The 25,891-nt window shown below is 44.8% G+C and overlaps 1 protein-coding gene across 1 annotated transcript in view; it reads right to left on the reverse strand.

Annotated features, from left to right (window-relative positions):
- The window catches only part of coro6 (coronin 6), a 69,952-nt gene that overhangs the window by 1,947 nt on the left and 42,114 nt on the right, over positions 1-25,891 (reverse strand). The window contains exons 4-9 of the mRNA XM_083648040.1: positions 10,930-11,059; positions 2,806-2,984; positions 2,252-2,371; positions 2,009-2,113; positions 1,604-1,749; positions 188-245 (exon numbers count right to left, since the gene is read on the reverse strand). Of these exons, the coding sequence (XP_083504166.1) occupies positions 188-245; positions 1,604-1,749; positions 2,009-2,113; positions 2,252-2,371; positions 2,806-2,984; positions 10,930-11,059 (738 nt within the window). The remainder of the gene's footprint in view (positions 1-187; positions 246-1,603; positions 1,750-2,008; positions 2,114-2,251; positions 2,372-2,805; positions 2,985-10,929; positions 11,060-25,891) is intronic.

A 25,891-nucleotide genomic window follows, 5' to 3' on the forward strand; every position in this document is an offset into this window, starting at 1 on the left:
TGCCGGGTTACAAGACCAATATCCTGTAATAGTAATAATTCATTCATTCATTCTGAGAGTGGAAAGGGGACCAAATGAAAGATGAGAAATCAGAGGAAAGGGATGAAGATGAAAGATACTGGTCAGATTATAAGTGGAATGGTGCACAGGAATGATTTAAAAGTGTCAAAAACAATCTTGTACTGACTTTTCGGGGCACTGTCATTGTGATGGGCTCACACTTCTTGTCAAGGAGCTTGTATAACCTAAGAAGAGAGCAGAGTGAGAAGAGCAGAGAGAGAACATACTTAGTTACAAGCGTGTATAGAAGTGCATAGTCTCACTTTGCTCGAGCAGAGCTACAGTTACCTTCCTCTAATAGCAACCACATCCATGTCTCCTTCATATATATATAAATATAATATATATATATAATATATATGTGTATACATATATACTGTACATATATATACATATAGGTATATATATGTGTGTGTGTGTGTGTGTATATATATGTGTGTGTGTGTGTGTGTGTGTGTGTGTGTGTGTGTGTGTGTGTGTGTGTGTGTGTACATTATATATATATATATATATATATATATATATATATATATTTATATATATATAAAATTGAGTATGTTGGCTCTGTGGCCAAGTTCGGTGTTCGAGTGACCTGAGGGACCCGGATTTTTTAATTAGGCTAATTAGCTAATGATGTGATGTCATCAATGATGTCAAAATTGATGTCATAATGGGGCACACACACAAACACAAGGAGAAATTGTGACATAACTGATGCAATAACATGCAATATATATTGCAAAGATATAATAATAATAATAATAATTGATTGGATTTATATAGCACCTTTCAAGACACTTCACGCTTCACATATCGGGGGAGGGAACTCAACTCATCCACCACCGATGTGTAGCACCCACCTGGGTGATGCACGGCAGCCAGTTTGCGCCAGAACGCTCACCACACATCAGCCTATCACGGTGGAGAGTTGAGGACTGAAAGTGCCAATTAAGTAACGAGGGATGATTAGGTGGCCATGATTGAAAGAAGGCCTGTGTGGGAATTTAGCCAGGGCACCGGGGTTACACCCCTACTCTTGCGAAGAGTGCCGATGGGATCTTTATTGACCACAGAGAGTCAGGACCTCGGTTTAACGTCTCATCCGAAGGACGGTGCTCCCTCACAGGACAGAGTCCCTGTCTCTGCCCTGGGGCATTGAGGAGACCTACTGGTCCTCCAACACCACTTCCAGCACGTCTCCCATCCAAGGAGTATCCTAGGCCAGACCTGACTAGCTTCCCAAGGAAAGCCAGTAATATATATATACAATATATATATACATGTATATATGTATATATATATATATATATATATATATATATATATATATATATATATATATATATCCTTAGGTGTGCTATGATGACCATACCATGGCCTGTCGTGAACTATTGCTTAAGTATACACTAACAGATTTTGGTTTGGATTTTTGTGCTGACTGTCACAACAACTGCAGACTAGAGTAAACAAAGACAGACTGTGCCCAACTGGAAATCCTGTGTAAAATCAGGGGAAATATCGTATAGCGTAACCTCTGCTTTACCTGGCGATCTCACACTTGGTGACGTCCACACCTCTCTTGGGCATGAAGCCCATCCCTCTTTGAGGCTCCTTACTGCTGAACGTGCTGAGGTAGTGGACATAGGGCGGCTCCTCTGTGATCTCAAAGTAACGAACACTACTGTCGCCCTGCACACACACACACACACGCACGCACGCACACACACGCACGCACGCACGCACACACACACACACACACACGCACGCACGCACGCACACACACACACACACACGCACACGCACACGCACACACGCACACACGCACAGAAACACAAAAATAATATTATTAAGGCAGGAAATACACGCATCCTTTTTTGTGCATTTTCTACATTGTGACACACTTAGAGCCACTCTATTTGTGAATTGGGTGTTTTGGTGAAATGAGTACCTTTCCACAGAGGTAGACCATGCTTGCGTCTGCATCATAATATGGTAACAACACTCCGTTACTTGTGTCCAATTCCAACAGTGCAATAGGCTCCTCGAAATTTGTCTGTGGAGAGGATAGATAGGATGAAGAAAGCATTATTGAGTGTGTGTGTGTGTCTGTGTACATGCGTGTGTGTGTGTATGCCTGGACCTTTTAGTATACATCGTGTTCAGAGTGTGTGTGTCATGTAATGTCTATTACCGGGTCCCAGAGCCCCAGCTCTCTCTGGCTCATCCTGGTGAAGCCTGTGGTGAAGATGTTTCCATCTTTGGTGAAGATGGCTCTCATCGGCCGGATCCCCTCATGTGGAGCCAGACGTTCCTATTGGTCAACAGTTAGTAAGTAACAGATCCCATCATGTGGAGCCAGACGTTCCTATTGGTCGACAGTTAGTAAGTAACAGATCCAAACACATTCAGCGCTGTGTGAGGCAGTGTTGTAACCTGCAAGTCGAGTCCGGAGTCTCCAGTGTTCCAGTCAAAGTCCAAGTCACCAAAGAAGAGTCCGAGTAGAGTCCCCATTAGCTGAGTCCCAGTCGGGAGTTACACGTGTCTGCCCTTTAACGGTATTCATTAAATTAATAATCAATATCTTATGGCAAATTATTATGGCCTAGTGCAAATAATAATAATAATAATAATAAAAGTAATTATCATTTAACAAGTCCAAGTCCGAGTCTCCAACTGCCGAGTCTGAAAGCGACTCGAGTCCGACTCAACTGGACTCTAAACTCTGTTGTGAGGAAACTCACTCACCGCAACCACCTCCCTCTTGCGGGGGTCAAAGACACGCAGGCGGCGGTCCTTGCAGGTGCTGCAGAACAGGCTGCCGTTTCGGTTCCAACTGACGTTGTAGATGAGGTCCGGGTGGTCGTCCATCGACATAAGGGGTTCCCCTGTCCCCACGTTCCAGACGATTATCAGGTTATCACTGCCTGGATGGTTTTGGGGGGCCAGAGACCAGAGGATGAACATTTGAATGTAGAGGAAGGGGGAAATCACTTAAACTTCTCTTTGATTCTCTTGCATTTATTTATCCTAACTATAATTGGACTAGCGTCTGTCTCTGTGTGTCTCTCTTTCTCTCTCTCTCTGTCCTTCGCGTATCTCGAGAACCGTTGGTCGGATCGACTTCAAACTTCGGGAGTACGCTAAGGGCGACCTGACGTGTCTTTGTGCAATTTTGTTATATATTTGAATACTAATTCATTTGTGTTCGATTCTGCCCAACTCGGCTCAACAACAAAACGAGCGCTCCCCAAAGCCACAACTTTTGCAGTGGGCGGAGATTATAACATGAAGATTATAAAATGGTTGCTTGCATTTTTCTACCTGAAACACACACACACCCACAATTAGCTATAAGGCTGCAGCAGGCACCAGCTGATAGATAAAGTCTCTCTCATTTTCCCATCGATATTCAGCGCCATCAAAACGGTAGTTATTTCACGTGTGATTTACTGACAGAGTAGAACAACAGCGCGATATGCAAGCCGCCCCAGGCACAGACACGTGGATGCATCAAAGCATTAATTAATTTGCGCGTAAAGCTGACGCGCTTCATTTTGGAATATCCAAACATATCGACAGCATATGCATAATGCTACTGGAGATCAAACAGACTTTTTCACGTTTTCACACCGGATGTTTCAAATAAATCCTGTGGGCTGTGAGTGTTGACCGATTGTGGACGGAGCACAGATGAGAGGAGAACGGAGGAGAGGAAGCAGCCTGGACATTGTTATTCTTCATGCTACAGCAGGGGGGGGGGGTTGTTCCTCAATCATATACAGTAGCTGCATTCCTCCAGTTCTCCAGATAACACGCCTATTTCCTTTATATATTGTAAGCTGGCCGGGAGTAAACCCACAGGGCCTGAGCCTCCATGCACCGAAGGGTCTTGCAATGCTGCGGTGTAGCACTGGCTCTATTGCAGCGGATTGGGCGTGATCGGCCCTTCCGCGGGCAACGTTACAGACAGAGTAGGAGGGCTGATCCGTGAGCGGCTGCTTCCGGGACGCGAGTCGGGGTCTTAATCGGCCTCGGCTGGGTCTACTGGGTGAGGGTTGTATGATGTTGGACAGACCCAAAACACCTTACGACCCCAGTTAACATCACTGATGACGCGTCCCAGTGCATGCGGTAGTATGTATTTTGTAACATTGAATTCTGGCTCCCCTGACCAGTGACACTTAGGAATAGACTAGGTGACAACCAGGTTTAGATTGGTGACAAGCTGGAGAGACAGTTGACGGTCGGAGAGACGGCATCCGGTACGGGATGGGTTTAGCACCCCAGCCTGGCTCTCTCGTGAGGGAGAAATCCACAAACGCTACGGATTAGCCTCCTGAAAATCTGTGTATAGATCGGCGTGGCCTGGGGTCCTTCAGGCTAGAGCGAGGTGCTCGGCACAGGATAATGACGTGCAACGCACAGGCCTTCTTGAAGGCATCCTCTCTGCCTCTGGATGCCTTTGCCCCGGGAGAGTCTGGTGAGACGAAGGAGGAGCGCGGCCGGGAGTAAACCCACAGGGCCTGAGCCTCCATGCACGGAAGGGTCTTGCAATGCTGCGGTGTAGCACTGGCTCTATTGCAGCGGATTGGGCGTGATCGGCCCTTTCCGCGGGCAACGTTGCAGACAGAGTAGGAGGGCTGATCCGTGAGCGGCTGCTTCTGGGATCCGAGTCGGGGTCTTAATCAGCCTCGGCTGGGTCTACTGGGCGAGGGTGTATGATGTTGACAGACCCGAAACACCTTACGACCCCAGTTAACATCACTGATGACGCGTCCCAGCGCATGCGGTAGTATGTATTTTGTAACAAGAGTGGTTATAGCCTACTTACCTTCTTTGGCAGTAAGTCAAAGTAAGTCCCCCTATAAAACATAATATCTGTGTCGTTTCACCTTTGATTGAAAAATGCTTCCACCTGATTAAAGAACATATGTGATATTGACTGATGCCCTGTTTGGTCATGTAGCCTATCATGGTGTAGTTAGCTAATCTAGCTCTATTTTGGACCAAACAGGGGCTTGAGTTGAGCTATATGCAGCTGCTAGACAGAGCTATGATCTGTTTGGAGACCAATAATAAGGAAAACAAACGCGCACATTTACCTAAAAACATCAGTCTTTTCTTTAATCTGGTGGAAGCATTTTCAATAAAAAAGTGACACAGATAATGGGTTATAGTGGGACTTGCCAAGCCTGCCCATTCACTTCAATAGAACTGTCCCCAATGCAAAATTCAAACAGGTTTAATTGCCAGTAACCTGACAGTAGAAAGGCAGATGTAGTGAGCAAAGATGGATTATTGACTGTAATCACTAACCCCCTCCCTTACTGGTCTTTAATTTTAATTGTGTTGTTTGTCGCTGGTTTTATGCAGATTATTTTTTATATATATTGTATGCTTTTAAATGATAACTGTTTTACATGCACTGTAAGGTGACCTTGGGTGTTTTGAAAGGCGCCTCCAAATAAAATGTATTATTATTATTATTATTATTATTATTATTTAATATTCCATAGCTCTGACCTAACCAAATCTAACTGACATCACTATTGTGAATACAAAACAAAGAACACTTCTGATATAATGAGTGTTTTAGTAAAGTGTAGGCCAGGGGCACTCAATTAAAATTCTAAGAGGTCCAGATAGAGAAAATGTCCTCAAGCGAAGGTCCGGAACATTGAGCTTGCGTTATGATTCAGTGCCATTGAACTTAGGCTACTTCAATGATTGCAGTAGCCTAATGGTACAACGTCTGTATGTAGTCAATGACTGACTGTTAAATCAAAATAAACATCAATAATGTTTATTTACAGTTTTCATATTTAACTGGATTAATTATAAATAACTAGCCTACACTAATAATAAATACATGTTCTTTTCTCATTTCAAGTAAAATAATGGCTGCATTTAGAAATAAATTGCTGACCTGACGAAGATCCAGTGTGGATCGAAAACGTTTGTTTTTGAATTAAACTTTTTTGGCATTGTGAGTAAGTGTGCAGGCTCTACCCTCTTTCATTTATGCAGCGTTTTTTGCTCCAGCCTCATTGCACCTTCCCGTGATGTGCGTATAAATCCCTCTTTTTACCTGCATTTAGAAATAACACAACAGAGTGCTTTGGAAAAATTTGCATCTTAAAATAAAGTGCTTTAATTTTAGAAAAATAAGTTCCCCCTTAACTCCATTTCACATTTTATCAGTCAGGCTCTCAGCCAACAAACCTCCTTTTCTCTTGATAGAAGTGAGCTCCCACTCTGTTTGTCTGTCTGTCTGTCTTTCTATCTATCGGTCGCTCGCAATGCAAACTTTGCATGCCGTTGGGCAGTGCATGTGTGTGCGCCCTGGATTTGAGAGTGTGTGTGTGCTCATGTGTGGCACTTCCATAGACAGCTGGTCAGGATCGCATCACACTTCACGAGACATACTAGTTTTGAACTGCTCGTGAGACCAATGAATGAACATGAGTCTGCCTGCTCTGGATTAAAACTAAAGCTTTGTTTTCGCGGTCTACTCGTTTCTTTTGAGCACGCGATGTGAAATACTTCTCTCGCATTTCTCCGAGTCTCGCCTCTCCTCCGTCCGTGTGTCAACTCTCCCACAGCAGCAGCAGGCAGAATCGATTCGCTTGTTGATTGGCTGAGTAGCATCACGTGTGATGATTTACAACGCATGCATTGGTCTGTGAGCTTCCTGACAGATAAACCAGTACCGTAAAGGCTAGAAAAGCATGTGCCGGTTAAAATAGAAATGCTCCGTGAAAATGTAACTATTCAGTGATTTGTAGGTTATAGGGCTCGGTCCGGATAGGACAGCGTCTGGGTCCGGATGCGGACCGGAGTCCGGACTTTGAGGATCGCTGGTGTAGGCTATCACTCAATACAAAAAATAAAGGCTTTGATAGAAAAGCCTATGGCTGCTTTAGTCTGCAGATAAAACACAATGGGCCCTATCGTCGCAAAGGCGGTAATTTTGCGTTAGCGCCCGTTTTGCGCTGGAATAGCGATGCGCAAAGTCCTAATTGTGGGCGTGTCGGCCCGCTGCGCTTCGCGTCATCTCGGCGCAAACCTCCATAGGTGTGTTTATGCCCAAAAGAGTATTCACAAGTATGAGATCACTCCCCTTAACTCATTCATGGCCAAAGACGTCTTTGACGTGTTATCAGGAATAGCCCTCCCAGCCAATGACGTGTTTGACGTGTTTTTGTTTTTATTAGTGCAGCGCATAGTTCAAAGACTTCCCCAGCCTGTGACATGTTATCAGGTCCCTAGCCTCAAAGAAGCCGAAAACACGCGATCAAACACATACCGCAGCTGTTGTTTTGAAATGAGCAGGAGGAAAAACAGAAAACAGAGAAACGCGCTTCCTTGTGCAGAGAGGAGAAACGCCATTGAAGCACTTCATGTATATATACATATATATATATATATATATATATATTTTTTTTTTTGTCATTTGTGTCATAACGAATAATATTTACATGTCTGATGTCAATACAGTTCAAAATAAAAGAATTGAGAGCGAGTTCTGCCTGAGATTGTGTGCTTTACAAAAATGCCATTTTCTGCAATTTCTCTTCTCAGAGAGACCTTTTTGGTGAAAACAGGGTGTATATAAATGGCTATAAGTAGAGTACAGAACATGCTAAAAGCTCACTTTTTTTCCCCTGGTGAACCCAGAGACGTACATCTTCATTTTGAGGTATTGCAAATCACTTTGGTGCTAATAGATAATTTACTGTGGGTCTTGAAAGATGACCAACAATTATGAAAATCTTTGGCCTGTGCTAAATATTGGCAGTCCTAAACTGGCCATGAATGAGTTAAAAGCCACAGCATCACCACCATCACGTCTGTGACAGCAGCTTCTTTCTTGCTGAGTGCAAGCAGAGGAACAGAGTGAGAGAGAGAGAGGGAAAAGAGAGAGGGAGAGAGAGAGAGAGAGAGAGAGAGAGAGAGGGAGAGGGAGGCAGAGAGAGAGAGAGAGAGAGAGAGAGAGAGGGAAGAGAACTAGAGAGGGAAGAGAGAGGGAGAGAATTGGAGGATGAACCAGTTCGGATTCGTAACGAAAATTGATGCTGATGGAACGATCCATTTGAAACACACCAAAGGGCCGGCGCGCAGTTACGGAGTGAATATCCCCATGTCCCAAAGCATGCGCTTACTGTAATTAGTTGTTTCGTTCATATAGGCTATTCACCTTATGTAGCCCCGCACACTTGACCCAGTTGTGTTATGACTTCCTGTTCAAAACACCGTCGGTTTTACCTGGTCACTAGTACTGTACTGTCACAGGAAGTGTAAACACAATAGGAAGTAACTGGCTGACCCCTTTGTTGGAACATAAGGTGAATAACATACACATTTAAAAATATTCGTTTCTTTAATAGGGTAGGGATGTGTGAGATTTTAATTCTAGCCTATTTCAATAGCCTATACCAGAATTGTCCACTCGGGTTAAGCTATTGTTGCATGGTACAATTGCAGGGAGAGAGGTTACTGCAGTGATACTCAACTTGCGGCCCGGGGGCCAGATGCGGCCCGCGATAGGGTGCAGAGTGGCCCCCGACCATTTTCTAATTCATAATGAAAACTAACATGAAATAAAGTTTGACTGAGCTGCAGCTAAATTGTCAAATACCGCCATCTGCTCATCACCCAGGCACATAGGTAATTAACTAACTTAACCTAACTATCCTGTGTGCATGAAATTGTCAGACTAAACTGACACCCCAAAAACCTACAATCCGCTACAGAAAAATGAATATTAATGTTTGTTTATTAACTGGCCCCTTGCCTCCGATCATTTTACAAAAGTGGCCCCTGGGCAAAGCAAGTTGACTATCCCTGGGTTACTGTATAGCCTATACTGGTCAGTGTTGTGCCAAAAAGTGATTTGCTGCCAGAAACTGATTTCACTCCACGGGACCGCGCACAGCGCTGCCTCAGTGCCTCTACCCACCCTGTGAGCCCCATGACCGGCCCCAGACACCCAGTGCACCGACCCACCCCCAACACCCAGCCTACCTACCGGGCCCAGCTCCCACCTTCTCCGGGCAGACCCCCCTCCAGGACCCGGCACACTAGCCGAACCTGCGCACCCCACAATTAAGCACCCCTCCCCGGGCTACACACAGACTCCCACCCCACCAGACCCTCGTTCCCCTGGTAATCCAATTCAAAACGCAAATCACTTTTTGGCACAGGGGGGTCTTCCCCGGAGGTGGGTTTCCCCGGAGAATGTGGGCTCACAGGGTGGGTAGAGGCAGCGCTGTGCGCGGTCCCACCGAGTGAAATCAGTTTCTGGCAGCAAATCACTTTTTGGCACAAAACCATGACAAACGAATTGTCATTTTTAAACCAAGGTGTTTTTCCCTGCAGTGTACATGTAGGCTATAGCTGAAAATCAACGTGGCATTCTCAGGAGGGAAGACGTGTGTCCGCGCGCGAGGTGTTGGAGAGAGAGTGACATCGTGCCGTGCGTAATGTATCCAAGCCAGGATTTCCTGCACTGGAGAATACTGTGTGCGCTCAGGCATACGCCTGGCGTAGTGTTTTTTTTTGCGCTAAGACCTGCTATTTGATGGCGTTAAAATTGAGAGCACCCAACACATTGCGCTAGAATGCCTATTTTGGCACGGGCAATGCCCAAAACTCTGTTTTACTCTCAGAACATAGCGACGGTATCTTCGCCAGAGCCCGAAATAACACTTGCGGGAGGCAGATGATAGGCTAGGAGGTGCACGGACACGCCTGGGCCACGCCTATACCTATGCCTATACCATAGCGCCGTACGATGATAGGGCCCAATGACTTTCAGCCATAGTATTTTAGACTCAGGTGTGCATAAACTACAGGTTAAGAAGTTCCTTTTTTAAATACAGAAATGTGAAATTATTATCACTTATCCGACAGGAGAAGCAGATATTTGTCGGTTATAATATCGGCTGGAAAAATACCCCCCAAAGTCTATAAATCCGAATCTGAACAACATTGCAAACAGTTTGCAAAGTGAATTTTAGGCCCTGGAATGAAATCAAATGTGAGTTCACGTGACCGACTGGTTTACCAGGCTAGGAAACTTCTGTGATGACATGACAATTTATTCACTTTATCTGTTTGATATAGACAAAAATCTGAAGAAAACAACTGAAAGGAACTTTGAACGTCACAGAGAGCCCTCCACATTGCCTCAGAGGCACAGGAAAACATTCCTGCCTGTGTGGCCATTAGACTCTTTAACACCTCACTAAGAAGGACACCTCGGAGACACTCAGTCTCTCTGAGGCTGAGTCAGCTGATAGGATAGCTGTGCCTTAGTTAAGTCACACGTAATGTGCAATTTGATTTAATTTAATTCCAGTGTGCAATAACTGCAATTTGACACGTATTGTACATAGATTGTAACTGTAACTACTTATTGAATGCTATTCTACAATTCTACTTACTTTTACTATCCCATTGACCCCATTTTATTTTATTTTATTTCATTTCATTTCATTTCATTTCATTTCATTTCATTTCATTTCATTTCATTTTATTTTATTTTATTTTATTGACTGTTTTTTTTTTACGTTTAGGGAGATACTGTGTGATACTGTGTTATGCTATTGTGTATGTGGATATTTCATGCCTGAGTGCGAGCAACTGTAACTTGTCCCAATTTCCCCCCGGGGAACATTAAAGTCTTTCTGATTCTGATTAACGACGACGCTGCCTGCTACATCTACTGTACAATAATTTCAGGACTGTCTCTCTGTCCTTCGCGGATCTCGAGAACCGTTTGTCAGATCGACTTCAAACTTGGGGAGTGCGCTTAGGGGCACCCGACGGAGTACAGTGTGTGTGTGTGTGTGTGTGTGTGTACCCTACCCGCAGTGAGAAGTATATTGCGTGCGGTAGGGTGCCAGGTGATGATCCCAACACGTTTGGAGTGCCCCTCCAGAACCACGATGGGCTCTGAGAGCGGAAGGCTCAGTGGACGGTCAGGGATCTGCCACACCTGTGGGGAGGAGGGAGGAGGGAGGGGGGAGGAGGGAGGGGGGAGGGACACAAGTCACAAGTCAGTGTTGTACATGTACCTGTGTACCTGAGTACTGTGGCGGCACCAAGCCATGCTGCTCGTCCTGCAATGTGAAGACATGTGTTTCACTTCTTATTAGAGGAAACAACGTAGCCTGGTAAACCAGCCCGTCACGTGAACTCACATTTTATTTGGTTCTGCGTGACGGTCTGGCCCCGACGCCAGTGGGGGGTTTAGCAGAAGCTGCAGAGCGGAAGAGCCAATCAGCGACTCCGCTGTGATTGACAGCGCAAGTTGGCCAATCAGGAACGCCACTAGCACTGCACTAACAAAACAGTAATGGCCGCCTCCTTGCCTGATCGTCTGGAGGAGTCATGTCAGCGTTTGTCTAGTCTAAACAGCCATAAAGTGCAGTTATTGCAGAAATAGACTCAATAACAACAATTAAACAAGTACAGAAGTATCGCCGCAACCGCAGAGTTTCTCGGCGGAAAATATGTTTTTGCCATTCTCCCGAGTGGATTTGGGTTTGATTGGATCCGACGCTGATTGGCTGAAGGAGTTGTCTGTCAAGGCAACTACGCCCATGCCCGCCCATGCTCCCGCCCCTGCTAAAATCCCCCCATGGCGTCGGGGCCAGACCGTCACGGAGAACCAAATGAAATGTGAGTTCACGTGACGGGCTGGTTTACCAGGCTAGAAACAACGGGCCTTATCCATGAAACTCCATGGAAACAGAATTGTGGACCCAAATCTGCAGCTGAGTTATTTGGACTGATTCATACATTTACCAGATCTGTGATTACTGTGACAGATTTCCACATTTCTGTCGTCTTATTTTCAACAATACATTTAAAACCTGTATCCTCAATATCCACATCCATTATGTAAATTCATTAAGACTGCATAGTAGATATCACTGTTGTTGTGGAAACCTTACAACTCAAATTTGGGTGATTTTTTAACTTCAATTAAAAGGATTATCTGTTGCTCTATGGTTGAGAAACTTCTACCACTCAAACTACCATTATGTGTTAGTTCCTCAATAGTTGACATTTTGAGGCTAGGTTTTCACTCGACAGGAAAGAGATGTCAGAACAGCTGCGAAAGCTCTCATTTTTAAAACTGCGTTCAGAACCTGAATTCACAATTGCAAATTCAATGTGTCTGCCAAATGTAAACACTTTCACATTTTTGTGAAGACCATGATGACATGCTATGACACAACGTAAGGTTGTTGTTGTTGTTGTTGTTGTTGTTTACATTTGTAATATTATACAGTCATTCTGTACCACTGCATGTCACACTACTGGCTGATCATAATGTCACACTCACTTTACTGCTGGCTGTTCTGTCCATAATGTCACACTGCTGACTGCTGGCTGCTCTGTCCATAATGTCACACTGCTGGCTGCTGTCCATAATGTCACACTGTTGACTGCTCTGTCCATAATGTCACACTGCTGGCTGCTCTGTCCATAATGTCACACTGCTGGCTGCTCTGTCCATAATGTCACACTGCTGACTGCTCTGTCCATAATGTCACACTGTTGACTGCTCTGTCCATAATGTCACACTGCTGGCTGCTCTGTCCATAATGTCACACTGCTGGCTGCTCTGTCCATAATGTCACACTACTGGCTGCTCTGTCCATAATGTCACACTGCTGGCTGCTCTGTCCATAATGTCACACTGCTAGCTGCTGTCCATAATGTCACACTGCTGGCTGCTGTCCATAATGTTGCACTGTTGACTGCTCTGTCCATAATGTCACACTGCTGACTGCTCTTTCCATAATGTCACACTCACTTTACTGCTGGCTGCTCTGTCCATAATGTCACACTGTTGACTGCTCTGTCCATAATGTCACACTGTTGACTGCTCTGTCCATAATGTCACACTGCTGGCTGCTCTGTCCATAATGTCACACTGTTGACTGCTCTGTCCATAATGTCACACTGCTGGCTGCTCTGTCCATAATGTCACACTGCTGGCTGCTGTCCATAATGTCACACTGCTGACTGCTCTGTCCATAATGTCACACTGCTGACTGCTCTGTCCATAATGTCACACTCACTTTACTGCTGGCTGCTCTGTCCATAATGTCACACTGTTGACTGCTCTGTCCATAATGTCACACTGCTGGCTGCTCTGTCCATAATGTCACACTGCTGACTGCTCTGTCCATAATGTCACACTGCTGACGCTTCTGTCCATAATGTCACACTGTTGACTGTTGACACACTGCTGGCTGCTCTGTCCATAATGTCACACTGCTGACTACTCTGTCCATAATGTCACACTGCTGGCTGCTCTGTCCAAAATGTCACACTGCTGGCTGCTGTCCATAATGTCACACTGTTGACTGCTCTGTCCATAATGTCACACTCACTTTGCTGATGACCTTTATTAATAACCATTATAGTATTTAGTTGAATGTGGCATTTTCAATGTAAGTGATAAGGCTATCATATTTTCAAACATGCTCAAGAATACATGTACAAATACACAGCTCTTCCCCTTGATCCACACTTGCGCACACATAAACACTGGCTAATGATAGCCACTTCAGATGACACAATAATCCTCTGTGAAGTGAAGTCAAGATAATGACATCACAGTTATGACCTGCTATAGCAGCCGCAGTGCCAACACTGGACAGCTGCATGTGTCTGTCTGTATGCTGGTCCAGCCCCCACCTTCATACGCACAACCAAAGCACACACACAAAGGAATTGCTGTTCAAACACAGAGCACTCAAACAGCATGGCAGCAGCTGTTTACTGTTCAAACAGCATCACAGCAGCTGTTGCCATAGGAGAAGCAGCAATTCAATCATTCAATCACCCAGAGATTCCTACAATGTTGTTATAATATTAATAATAAATATGGGATTTATATAGCGCTTTTTAATGACTCAAAGATGCTTTACACTAAGCGCTAAAAGGGCAGGGGGCGACGAAGGTGCAACAGACAATGGACAAATAACATGACACAGACACACAGGGATAGGCAGGGTAAACTTAAGAGAAGGCAGAGGAGAAGAGATGGGTCTTGAGGCAGGATTGGAATCCAGTGAGGGACTCTGATTCTCTAATGTCCGGGGGGAGAGAGTTCCAGAGCTCGGGAGCTGCCTTGGAGAAAGCTCTGTCGCCGAAACTGCGGAGGTTGGACTTGGGAGTGGAGAGAAGGCCGGCAGAGGTGGATCTGAGGGACCGGGAGGGTTGGTAGGGGGAGAGGAGGTTGGTGAGATATGGGGGCGGGGGGCAGATGGTGAAGAGCTTTGTATGCGTTGACGAGGATTTTGTAGGTGATCCGGGAGGAGACGGGAAGCCAGTGGAGTTGTTTTAGGACTGGGGTGATGTGGTGCCAGGATTTGGTGTGGGTGAGGAGTCGGGCGGCTGCGTTCTGGACCAGTTGGAGTCTATTGATGAGGGTGGAGTTGATGCCGTAGAGGAGTGAGTTGCAGTAGTCGAGACGGGAGGAGATGAAGGCGTGGATGAGTGTTTCGGCAGCAGGATGAGAAAGGGAGGACCGGATCTTGGCGATGTTGCGGAGATGGTAGAATGAAGATTTGACAACTTGGCGGATGTGGGGTTCAAGGGAAAGGGTGGGGTCGAGGATTACACCAAGGTTGCGTGCCTGAGGAGATGGGGAAACAGTGGTGCAGTCGATGGTGAGTGAGGGGTTGTTGAGTTTGCTGAGGGTGGATTTGGAGCCGATGAGGAGTAGTTCAGTTTTGTCACTGTTGAGTTGTAGAAAGTTGACTTTTATTGCAGACAGACAGGAGTTGATATGGAAGAGGGGTGGGTTGTGGGGATTTGGTGCCGAGGTAAATCTGGGTGCCATCGGCGTAGCAGTGGAAGTTGAAGGTTCTGAGTGAGGATCTGACTGAGGGGTAGGATGTAGATGATGAAGAGGAGTGGGCCGAGTACAGAACCTTGAGGGACACCATGTGTGACTGTGGAGGGGGCAGAGGAGTGATTGTGGAGGGAAATTAAATGAGAGCGGTTGGAGAGGTAGGACTGGAGCCAACTGAGTGCGGTTCCTTCAATACCGAGAGCTTTGAGTCTGGACAGCAAGATGGTATGGCTCACGGTATCGAAGGTTGCACTCAGGGCGAGGGGGATGAGAATGTTGAGGGATCCAGTGTCGGCAGAGGTGAGGAGGTCATTGAAAACTTTGAGGAGTGCAGTTTCTGTGCTGTGGAGTGGGCAAAAACCGGACTGGAGGGATTCAAATAGGTTATTGGAGTGCAGGTGGGTTTGGAGTTAAGTGGCCACCAGGTGTTCCAGGGTTTTGGAGAGGAAGGGGAGGTTGGAGATTGGCCGCTAGTGGTTGAGGGAGGAAGGGTCGAGACCAGGTTTCTTCAGGATTGGAGTGACGGAGGCGGTTTTCAGAATCAGAATCACTTTTATTGCCACAGTATGCAAGTTACATACGAGGAATTTGTCTTAGTGTCTGTATGCAGCATAGCAGTCACATCAATATACAGAGATTAGAAGTAGGAAGATAACTAAAGACAATCACAAAGTTGCAAGTGCAATCAAATCAAATCAAATCGAGTAAATATATACAATATGTACATGAGTGGTGAAGTGTTCTGAATTTACGTTGAATTTACATGAGATTTACAGACTGAGTTAAATAGACGTTAAATAGGCAGTGGATTTACATGAATTTACAGTCGGAGTTAAATAAGAGTTTACATTGAATGTACATGAAATGTACAGGCTAAGTTAAATAGGCATTAAATGTGCAGGGAATTTACATGAATTTACAGTCCCAGTTAAACAGGCATTCAATTAGATATGAGTTACAGTTTTATGGGGGGGGGGGGGGTCTTGATCTTGCGAGACCGCTTCAGTGTCCTGGCTGCATGCAGGTCCTGGAGGGATGGCAGGTTGCATCCGATTATCTTCTCAGCGCAGCGGATGATGCGCTGAAGTCTGTTAATGTCTTTGAGAGTGGCAGCAGCGTACCAGATGGTGATGGAGGAGGTGAGGATGGACTCAACGATGGAGGTGTAGAAGTGCACCATCGTGGCCTTTGGCACTTTGAATTTCTTCAGCTGCCGCACAAAGTACATCCTCTGCTGTGCCTTCTTGGTGAGAGCTCTGATGTTCAGCTCCCATTTTAGGTCCTGGCTGATGATGGTCCCCAGGAAGCGGAAGGACTCCACAGTGTTGACTGGGGAGTCACCCAGGGTGATGGGGGAAGGTGGGGCTTTGTTTCCGCCTGTAATCCACAATCATCTCCATTGTTTTTTGAGCATTTAACACCAGGTTGTTTTGACTGCACCAAGTCACCAGATGGTCAACTTCCCATCTATATTCCGACTCATCTCCGTCTGTGATGAGCCCTATGAGGGTGGTATTGTCTGCGAACTTCAGGAGCTTGGCGGACTGGTGACTGGAGGTGCAGCTGAAGGCAGAGGGGACAGTTCCGTGGGACAGGGAGGAGTTGAAGAGCTTGGTGAGATAGGGGCAGAGGACAGGAAGGCATGATTTCAGCAGGGGGTGGGAAAGGGGGTTAAGGGAGCAGGTTGTGGGTTTGGATGAACTGATGAGTTTGGAGGTGGTGGAGGGGGCAACTGGAGTGAACCGGGAGAGACGGCGGTGTGGGGGAGGAGTAGGGAGGTCAAGAGGGATGGAGCTGCTGGGTCAGACACGGGGGACAGTGATTGATGAATAGTGGTGATTTTGTCTGCAAAAAACGGAAGGAAAGAGTTGCACAGGTCAGATGTGGAGGTAGGGAGGGCGTCGGTACGGGGCTTGAGGAGGTTGTTGACAGTGGTGAAGAGGGTTTTTGGATTATGGCTGGGGATTGATGATGGTGGAAAAGTAAGCAGACTTGGCAGCAAGTGAGGGCTTCTTTGTAGGTGGAGAGATGGAGTAAGTGAGGGCTTCTTTGTAGGTGGAGAGATGGAGTAAGTGAGGGCTTCTTTGTAGGTGGAGAGATGGAGTTTATAGGCTTCAAGGTGGACAGTGAGTGAAGTTTTCTTGCAGAGTCGTTCCAGTTGGCGGCCAGTTTGTTTCATAAGCCCTTTTCACACATGCGTACAGGAACATTGCCTGTAAATCAATAACGGCTATTTCCCGGAATTTCCCTTCACACCTGAGGGATCACATGTGTAAAGACAGCCGTGACAGAAGCTGTATTTTGGGGGGCGGGGTGGGGGACACAGAGCTCCATGCAGCATGTACTCCACACACCCCTGCCCCCCTCTGCTCCTCTCTGCTTTGAGCAGACGAGTGAATGGGACAGGAGGAGAAACAGAAAGGAACATGTGGAAGCATGTTTAAAACCGCCCGCTGTGGGACTATTTCGTCCAGAAAGGCGACAAAGTACGATGTGAATTGTGCGATGCTGCTCTTTGAGTGCCAGGCAGTGGAAAACAAAACATTTCTCCTCTGATGAGGCTCCGTGCAGACTACAGAGACATATGCTTGGGATACATGGCGACGTGAACGCGATCCAATACAAATGAATGCTGCTGTCTGCAGGCAGGCAGTGGGAAACGGCATTTCTCGCTTAGGCTTTCTCCGGAGTCAACTAGCATGCGTCTCAACACGCGTCTTCCACATGGACTGTGAAGACCCCACTTGTTTGTGTTAAACCATTTGTTAAAAGTAAGTCATCCTCTCCTCCGTTCCTCCCCTCTCTGGCTCTGTCTCGTGTGTGTGTGTCGCGGCATGCCGGTCTTATCACAAGGTTAGAAGTGGTCAAATGTCCGCGATGACGGGGGCGCGCTTATACCGGAAAACAACTTTCACACATGAAGGCATTACACCGCTTTCTGGTCATTTCCCGGTATAAAGCGCATGTGTGAAAACGGCTCTAGTGTGGAGGTGAGGTGTGAACCAGGGTGCAGAGGTGTGGAAGGAGACAGTTTTAGTTTTGCGGGGGGCGGAGTGACACACACGTACACACACACACATATACACACACACGCACACGCGCACACACACACACACACACACACACACACACACACACACACACACACACACACACACACACATTCCAACAACCATGAATACAACTTAGTCATACCTACTCCTACACTCACTCCCCTAACACCACTCCACACAACAGTGACCCCAGCTGGAAAGCGAAGCTACACCTTGTAGGGCTGCAGGCAGCACCCACTATATCACAGTCTTGTGCTGTTTCACACAGGTGCGACACAAAAATGCGGGATGGATTCTTTTTACATGCGGTACATTCGGGCACGAATATTCCGCATGTTAACAGTTTGCACAACGGTCCAGTGCAACATTTTCGCTTTCTAGCGTTTCAATTTTGCACCAACAGTAAAAATAAATCCTTTTGGGAATGTGCCATAAAGTGCATTACAGTCTCCTTTCCTCTCCATATTCCTCCTCTCCATATTCTTCTGACCCACATTGAAAACATTCAGTGGATTTCTCTGAAGCGGTTCCTTGGCATGCATTGCATAAAAAGGTGTTTCTGAAATGAGTAGCTAGCTGTTGATATTCCTGTTTAGATATTCAATGGAAAGACAGAACTGTATAGTGCTGTGCTATCTTTGAAAAAGTCATGGAAGGATGAGACCTAGTATTTCCAGTGGTTCAGAAATGTTATTTAAAAACCTCAAAACGCCAGCTCATGGCCTTTCTAGTGTTAATAGAAAACAATGCACTAAAATACTGGTATTAAAATGGTTAAAAAGCCTGCAAAGGCTTTAACATGTTGCAATGCCTCGTCCCTTAGCAACAAATTGCAGTGTTTGAGGTGAGACCAGCTATTGTTTTATCCAACTGTAGTACATCATATCTATAGCCTTCCTAGTCCAGTGTACTGAACGTGTATTGAGTAAGTCTCCGCCTCAAATGTGTAAAGGCCTAACCAGGGATCAAAAGCCACACATTTATCAACATAGATTTCAGCCTGTGACAGCATTTGAAAATGCAACATTATAGAAAGCAAAATATTTCATTAGTTGAGTTTATATTTTCGCAGGTGGAAATATACGTGCGTTTTTTTTCTGCCGCAGAGACGTTCCACCCTGGTGTGCAAACTTCCATTATAACAAGTATTGCAGTGGTGGCCGGTGAGCTTGGAAATAGGGGAGGACACTAGCGCGGCGACCTAAGGTCGCCGCCCCTTTTTTTGGGGCGTTTTTTTTTTCTCGTGTGCGCGCGCGCGCATGTGTGTGTGTGTATTTTCCATGTTTCCCATGCTGTCAAGCCTCTTAGCTTTCCACCCAGTGAGGAGCATTGCATTAGCACCCAGTGAGAGGACTACACGACGGAACAGCACCTGGCACCTGAGGCGGTCCCAGGGAAAATATGACGTCTGCTCTGCTGCTGATACTCTCACCCACAAGGAGTTTTTGCCCAAAACGCCCAAATCTCATTTTAAATTAGCATTAGGATTAGACTGTTGTGATGTCATTATTCAGTTTTAACCATCAATAATTGTTCCTTTTCTCATTATTTCATTTCTCAGAGTAAATACTGTATATTTATTTCGAGATTTTTGTCAATTATTTGTGCTGTTATGGTTATAATTAGCCTAGTTACTCACTTCTACACTATCTTAGATTGTGTTACTTATGGATGGCATGGAATTATAGTGAAAATAGATTATCCCCCCTTTTTGCTGGGGACCCCACTTTGAAAACCACTGGCTTAGGCTAGAACTGTTGCGAGAAGGTTTCAGGATTTATCTCTATGCATTAGGCTGTGATTACTATTTATATAAATCTATTTATTCACATAGATTCATGATATATTATGGTATACAGCCTACCTGTGACATCAATGTTTTGATTAAAACTTGATGTACACTTGAAAAAAATGTCTGCCTTTTTTTTTCTTCTCTTTTGCAGTTTGAAGACAGATTTTAACAACATACAAACAAAACAAAAGCTCAGACACAGCTGGAAAACAAAGCAAAGCATAGCCTACTATTGATTGACAATTATAATATGGTGCTACCACCCATATAAGGGTGCTTACATGCTTATAAAAGCATATGGGTTATACAAGGGGCCAAGACAAACCAGCTGAGCAAGTCACCCACCGCCCCTAACCTCATCAAGGTAGGCCAGAAACGGGTCCCAAATATGTCACTCCTATACCCTAATGTAATCTCAATAGCAGCACCAGTCTCCTTCAAGGAAACAAGATCAATAGAAATTATTAGGCTACAGACCGCTTTATAGATCCACACTGTTACAGCAGGCAACATCAAACTTAATTTCAGTTTAATTCAATCACACAAATTACACCACGCACCCCCATATAGATAGGATTTTGTTCCAGGGTCCCCCATCTGATAAGAGTTTTGCTTTTAGATGTTTTATCACAGACATATGAAACCCATGACCAAAATAGTCATACATTCTGTGATTGTGTTACTTATGGATGGAATTATAGTGAACATAGATTAATCCCCCCTTTTTGCTGGGGACCCAACTTTGAAAACCACTAGCTTAGGCTACAACTGTTGCAAGAAGGTGAATTTTCACACATTTTCAATGCAGATTGAGGACAAAATTAAGATGGATTGTGCATTTTAACGTTAGGCGCACCCAGGAGAAAGAGAGTTGAAGTGGGAATAATTTCTGGCTGAGCAGTAATGCACCTCAAAATAAAGTAAGATATTTAGGCTACAGTTAGTCTGTCAGTAAAAGGCTTGATGGATGAACAAATCAATCAAAAACACTTCACTACGTCCAACATAGGCTACAAGATTCGTTTCATAACGAAACATGCAAATTGCATGTTTCGTTGCAATTTGCTATGCAAATTGCAAATTGCGTGTTTCGTTCCACGCTGGTTCCGCGCTGCCAAATTCAGTTAAAAAATGTGCGAGTTTAAGATCGCCAAATGGCGGGCTATTCAGCATAAAACAATATAATACGAAAAAGTAGCACTGCTTGGTGGACGCCGAATTTAGTGGAAGACCCGGATAACTCGAACTGAATTGACTTACTTGAATATCCTGCTGTCTGTAGCCGGTGCGAGTGCAGCCGATGAGGTTAAATTATCCCAGTGTTTGCTTCTGAGCCTCTGTCCTCTGTGTGTACCACGCTGCCCTCTCTAAACTCCGCGTAATACAATGCAACGACTGTCTGCCTTGTGAGCTAACTTACTGCTTGATAATATAAAACATAGGAAAAGAGAAAGGGGAAAATATAGGTGCTACTGTCTGTAAATCTATCTATTAGCCTGTCAGGTCTTCATTTCCTGCATTTCCAATGGAGCGGATTCAACATTCTATTCAGCATTGGACAATACAGAATGTCAATCAATGTCAGCAATCTATCCAACCAACAACCAATTAGATTTCACCTGGTTTCACCGGCCGGGCTAAGGGCGTGCGAACTTCCAGCTCAATCTGATTCGTTGGAAAACACATCACTCTCATGTTCTCTGTGAATTGCAATAGACCCTTCTCACGGGGGCCATTTTGTGTCGAGAAGCCAGGGTAAACACAGGTGCAAGCAAAACACTAATGAGGGTTTCCAACTTCCATGATTGGAATTTGGAAACCCTCATTAGTGTTTTGCTTGCACCTGTGTTTACCCTGGCTTCTCGACACAAAATGGCCCCCGTGAGAAGGGTCTAGTGTGTTTCAACCAATCTTATTTTTTCATTAGATAAATTACCAAATAAATAAACGCCCACAGGGCAAATGTTTTTTTAATCCCCTCCCCCATGCTGGGACCAGGGCCAGAGTGACTCTCTGCATGGAGCTCAGTTCAGTTCAGTTCAGGTCACTGTTGTTGAAGATTTTAAGCATATAAGAATATAATGAATGAAAAAATGAACGTCTGCACATAAGAAAAAACACATTTGATTGATATTTTATTATAAAAAAAAAATGAAAAATGAAAAATATAAAAATAAAAATAAAAAATTATATTTTTTTTATATAAAATCCCCAATCTAATAGAGGAGGACCATCCTCCTATGCCTCACTGGAAAAACCTCCTCTGAAGTATTGTATGTATAACTTAGGCCGGCACCCAAAATCTCTGTGTGAATAATCCAGTTTAGTGTGTAGCACACAGTGCGCATTGCCACTGCGCGTATATGTGCCGCGTAGTATAAAGCCGTGTGCACTGCATGCGCAGGCAGTGCAATGCAGCGTAGGATGCTGCGGTGCACACTGTGCAGTGTAATGCTGTGTGTGCAGTGCAGAGCATGTGAGCGGAGCGGAGCCTGGAGCGAGCGGGGAGCGGAGCGGGGGGATTTTGGCTTGAGCGGGGAGCGGGGACCAGAGCAGTACCGGAGCGAAAGTTGGAGTGGCACCGATCACCCGCTCAGTACCGCTCAGTCCCGCTCCAGTTTCAATCACATGTTCGAAACAGAATGCATCGGTGCGTGGCTAATTGAGCCACATGTGAAATCTCCCAGCATGCATTGAGGGTAATACATTGACAAGAAATAGCAACCATATCAGCCTAAATAGGCTAAGTGGTAGATAGAAATAATGTTTATGTTAGCACAACATGCAATTGTAGAACATTTCAATATTGGACAAAATAAAACATAGAAATCAAAACACAACCCTATGTGAAACATGTATGTAATCCAGGTGCTATATATATATATATATCTCTCTTGCAGATTTAACGTTATTTGGATGAGTGACAGCCTCTACTGTGATGCACTGTGATGTCTTGGCTTACTTCATGTGCACGCCCACTATTTTCTTGCCAGCTGCTGCGAGACGAGAAGGAAGAGAAAGAACATGCAGCCGACTCTGCTGAGCTCATGTTATTTGTAGTGAGCAATGCCCATTGCCCAGGCGTTTAAACGCAAATGAAAACACCCTGGCCTTTTTATCTCTTTTATTCTTTTGAGCGGAGCGGAGCGGTGAGTGCGAGCGGGTGAAATCTGTATCGAGCGGGGAGCGGTCTGGAGCGGAGCGGCCTTGAGCGCTTGAGTGGGTGGAAAGGGCCGCTCTGGGAGCGAAGAGCGGTAATTATCACCACTCCGCTCCGCTCACATGCTCTGGTGCAGTGTAATGCAGTGCACACTGAAGCAGTGTCATGTAGTGTGCAGTGTGCACGGTGTGCAGTTTGATGCAGTGGGAGGACTCATCACTGCACCTTGTACGACCTGGTTGGATGGTCCTCCCTTGCCCTGCGCAGAATGCGACATTGGTACATGTTCATATACAAGGCCATCCTGGGCAGACTACCCTCATACATCTGCTCTACGTTTGTAGCGATAAACAACTCCCATAACTTAAGATCAAATAGCTGGTTGAAATTCAAAGTGCCAATTATGCGAACAGAATCTGGAAAAAAGAGTCTCTCCTACTTTGGTCCCTGGTTGTGGAACGACCTGCAGTCCCGTTTAAAACTTGTCTCTTCCATTCCTCTGTCCAGTTTTAAACATGCTCTATCTGAAGTTCTTACTGCAAGCTGCTCCTGCAGTAATGTCTATTTTATTTTGCCCTTTTTGACCTGTTAAATTTGTTTTTAGGCCATATGTTTTTACGTTCTTGATCCTGTGTTATTTATTACCCTTGGATGTGGTATTTTATGATGTATTTGGTTGTCCTTGCTTTTTTGAAATGTTTCAGCTCTATAGCCCTGTTTTTATGTTTCCTTTATATGTACTGTAAGTATGTTGATTGTAACCTGGCTTGTAACTGCTGCCTTCTTGGCCAGATCACATTCGCAAAAGAGATCTTGTATCTCAAATGTCTTATCTGGTTAAATAAAGGTAAAAAAAAAAAATGCCATGTAATGTGATGTGCCATGTAATGTGATGTGCAGTGCGCCGTCTGCCACAGTGCACAGTGTTATGCGTTGTGCAGTGTAACGCAGTATGCGGTTGTGCGTGAAACAACCGTTTAGAAGCGGTCTTCTCACAGCCTGCACTGAATTTACAGCAGGTTGTGTTTGATCTCACCATCATGGTGCACCGCTTGCACGCGGCGAACAAACAACAAGTTTACAAGTTTATTTATTTGCACTCATTTAAAACATAATATAACAAACATAAACATTTGCCTACATATTGTGCAGGTGAACATCTAAAAAACAACACATGTGGCTGTCAGTGATCAACGCAAATCCAGCGCACCTGGGAAGCAAAACATGTCATGAAATACTCAAACTCCCAAGGTTCCTGTCGGCACTAGGAAGCTTCTCCTGTCCTAAATACGGCACAGGCTGTGCAAAGACTGCTTCTAAACGGTTGTTTCACACAGCAGTATAATTTAACCTCCCCAGCGAACTTACTGGCTTCACTAGGCTGGCGATCATATCTTCGGATCTGCAATCGGAGGTCGGATACGGGTAGGAGAGCTTTTTGAACAGCCTTGCCCACCTATTGAGGATTCTAACGCTGTGTGGCGCCGACTGCTGTACAGTAAGTACAGGAAGTGGCATCATGTTATGGGGCTAAGTGCAGTGCAGTGCAGTCAGAGAATATATCTTACATCTACAGTATGTGACAATAAACTTTGTAATGCAACACATTTCTGAGGAATTATTTCCTGGCAGAGACTAACATTCATGGGCGGATTTAGTGGGGGCTAGTGGTAGAAAAACAAATGCTCACCATTGTAAATCTCCATGTCACTGTCTGGTTTAATATGATTGTGAGGATGGCGAGCAGGAGACGAAGAAGGTGGAGGCAGAGGCAGAGCTTCAAGTTCCCCACAGTTGCTTTATTGTGGAGAAACCAGGCTTTTTTAACATGTCGAGTTGCATAGGAAAAATACAAAAAGCTGAAAAATACTCTAAATTGGGTTTTTTAAACAAGACAAAATGTCTCAAGACAAAATACCAGCATGAAGAGATCACACTTAACTGGAACCCTTAGCCTAGGCTAAACCCATCCAAACGTGGGCCCTAGCTATCAGGCCAGCAGGGGCGTTTATACGGGTGGGCCTGGGTAGGCACAGGCCCACCCACTTCTTGCCCTGGCCCACCCCAAAAAAATATATAATAATAATATATATATATATATTTTTTTTTTAATTGGTTGTTTTCTAGGGAAGAAAATAGTGCTGATATCTACAACTTTGCTGAGTTTGTGCACTAATAATCAGGAATAGTGTAAAGCAGTGGCGGCTGATGAGTTTGGAAATAGGGGAGGACGCCGCTGAAAAAAATGTGGGCGTTTCTTTTTTCTCTTTTGCAGTTTGAAGACAGATTTAGAGGAATATCTCATTTTAAATTAGCATTAGAATTAGACTGTTGTGATGTCATTATTCAGTTTTAACCATCAATAATCGTTCCTTTTCTCATTATTTCATTTTTCAGAGTAAATACTGTATATTTATTTCGAGATTTTTGTCAATTATTTGTGCTGTTATGGTTATTATTAGCCTAGTTACTCACTTCTACACTAGTTTAGATTGTGTTATTTTTGGATGGCATGGAATTATAGTGAAAATAGATTATCCCCCCTTTTTGCTGGGGACCCCACTTTGAAAACCACTGGCTTAGGCTACAACTGTTGCGAGAAGGTTTCAGGATTTATCTCTATGCATTAGGCTGTGACTACTATTTATATAAATCTATTTATTCACATAGATTCATGATATATTATGGTATATACAGCCTACCTGTGACATCAATGTTTTGATTAATCTGTCTAATGTAGCCTATTACTGCATGACTGATCCTATGATGTCATTGTAATCACACGCAGGTGTGCGTTTCACAGGACAGGTGTTGTCCATTCAATCAGCCCACCTGTCTTTATAATGGCTGTCTTGCACTGTGTTTGTATGAGACTTGACAAAGTCTACGGCCGAAACTGTTGTCAAATAGCGTTGAATTACACTTTATTACATCTGGAACCAGAG

The sequence above is a fragment of the Poromitra crassiceps genome (assembly GCF_964638095.1).
Source record: "Poromitra crassiceps genome assembly, chromosome: 1".
Lineage (NCBI taxonomy): Eukaryota > Metazoa > Chordata > Actinopteri > Beryciformes > Melamphaidae > Poromitra > Poromitra crassiceps.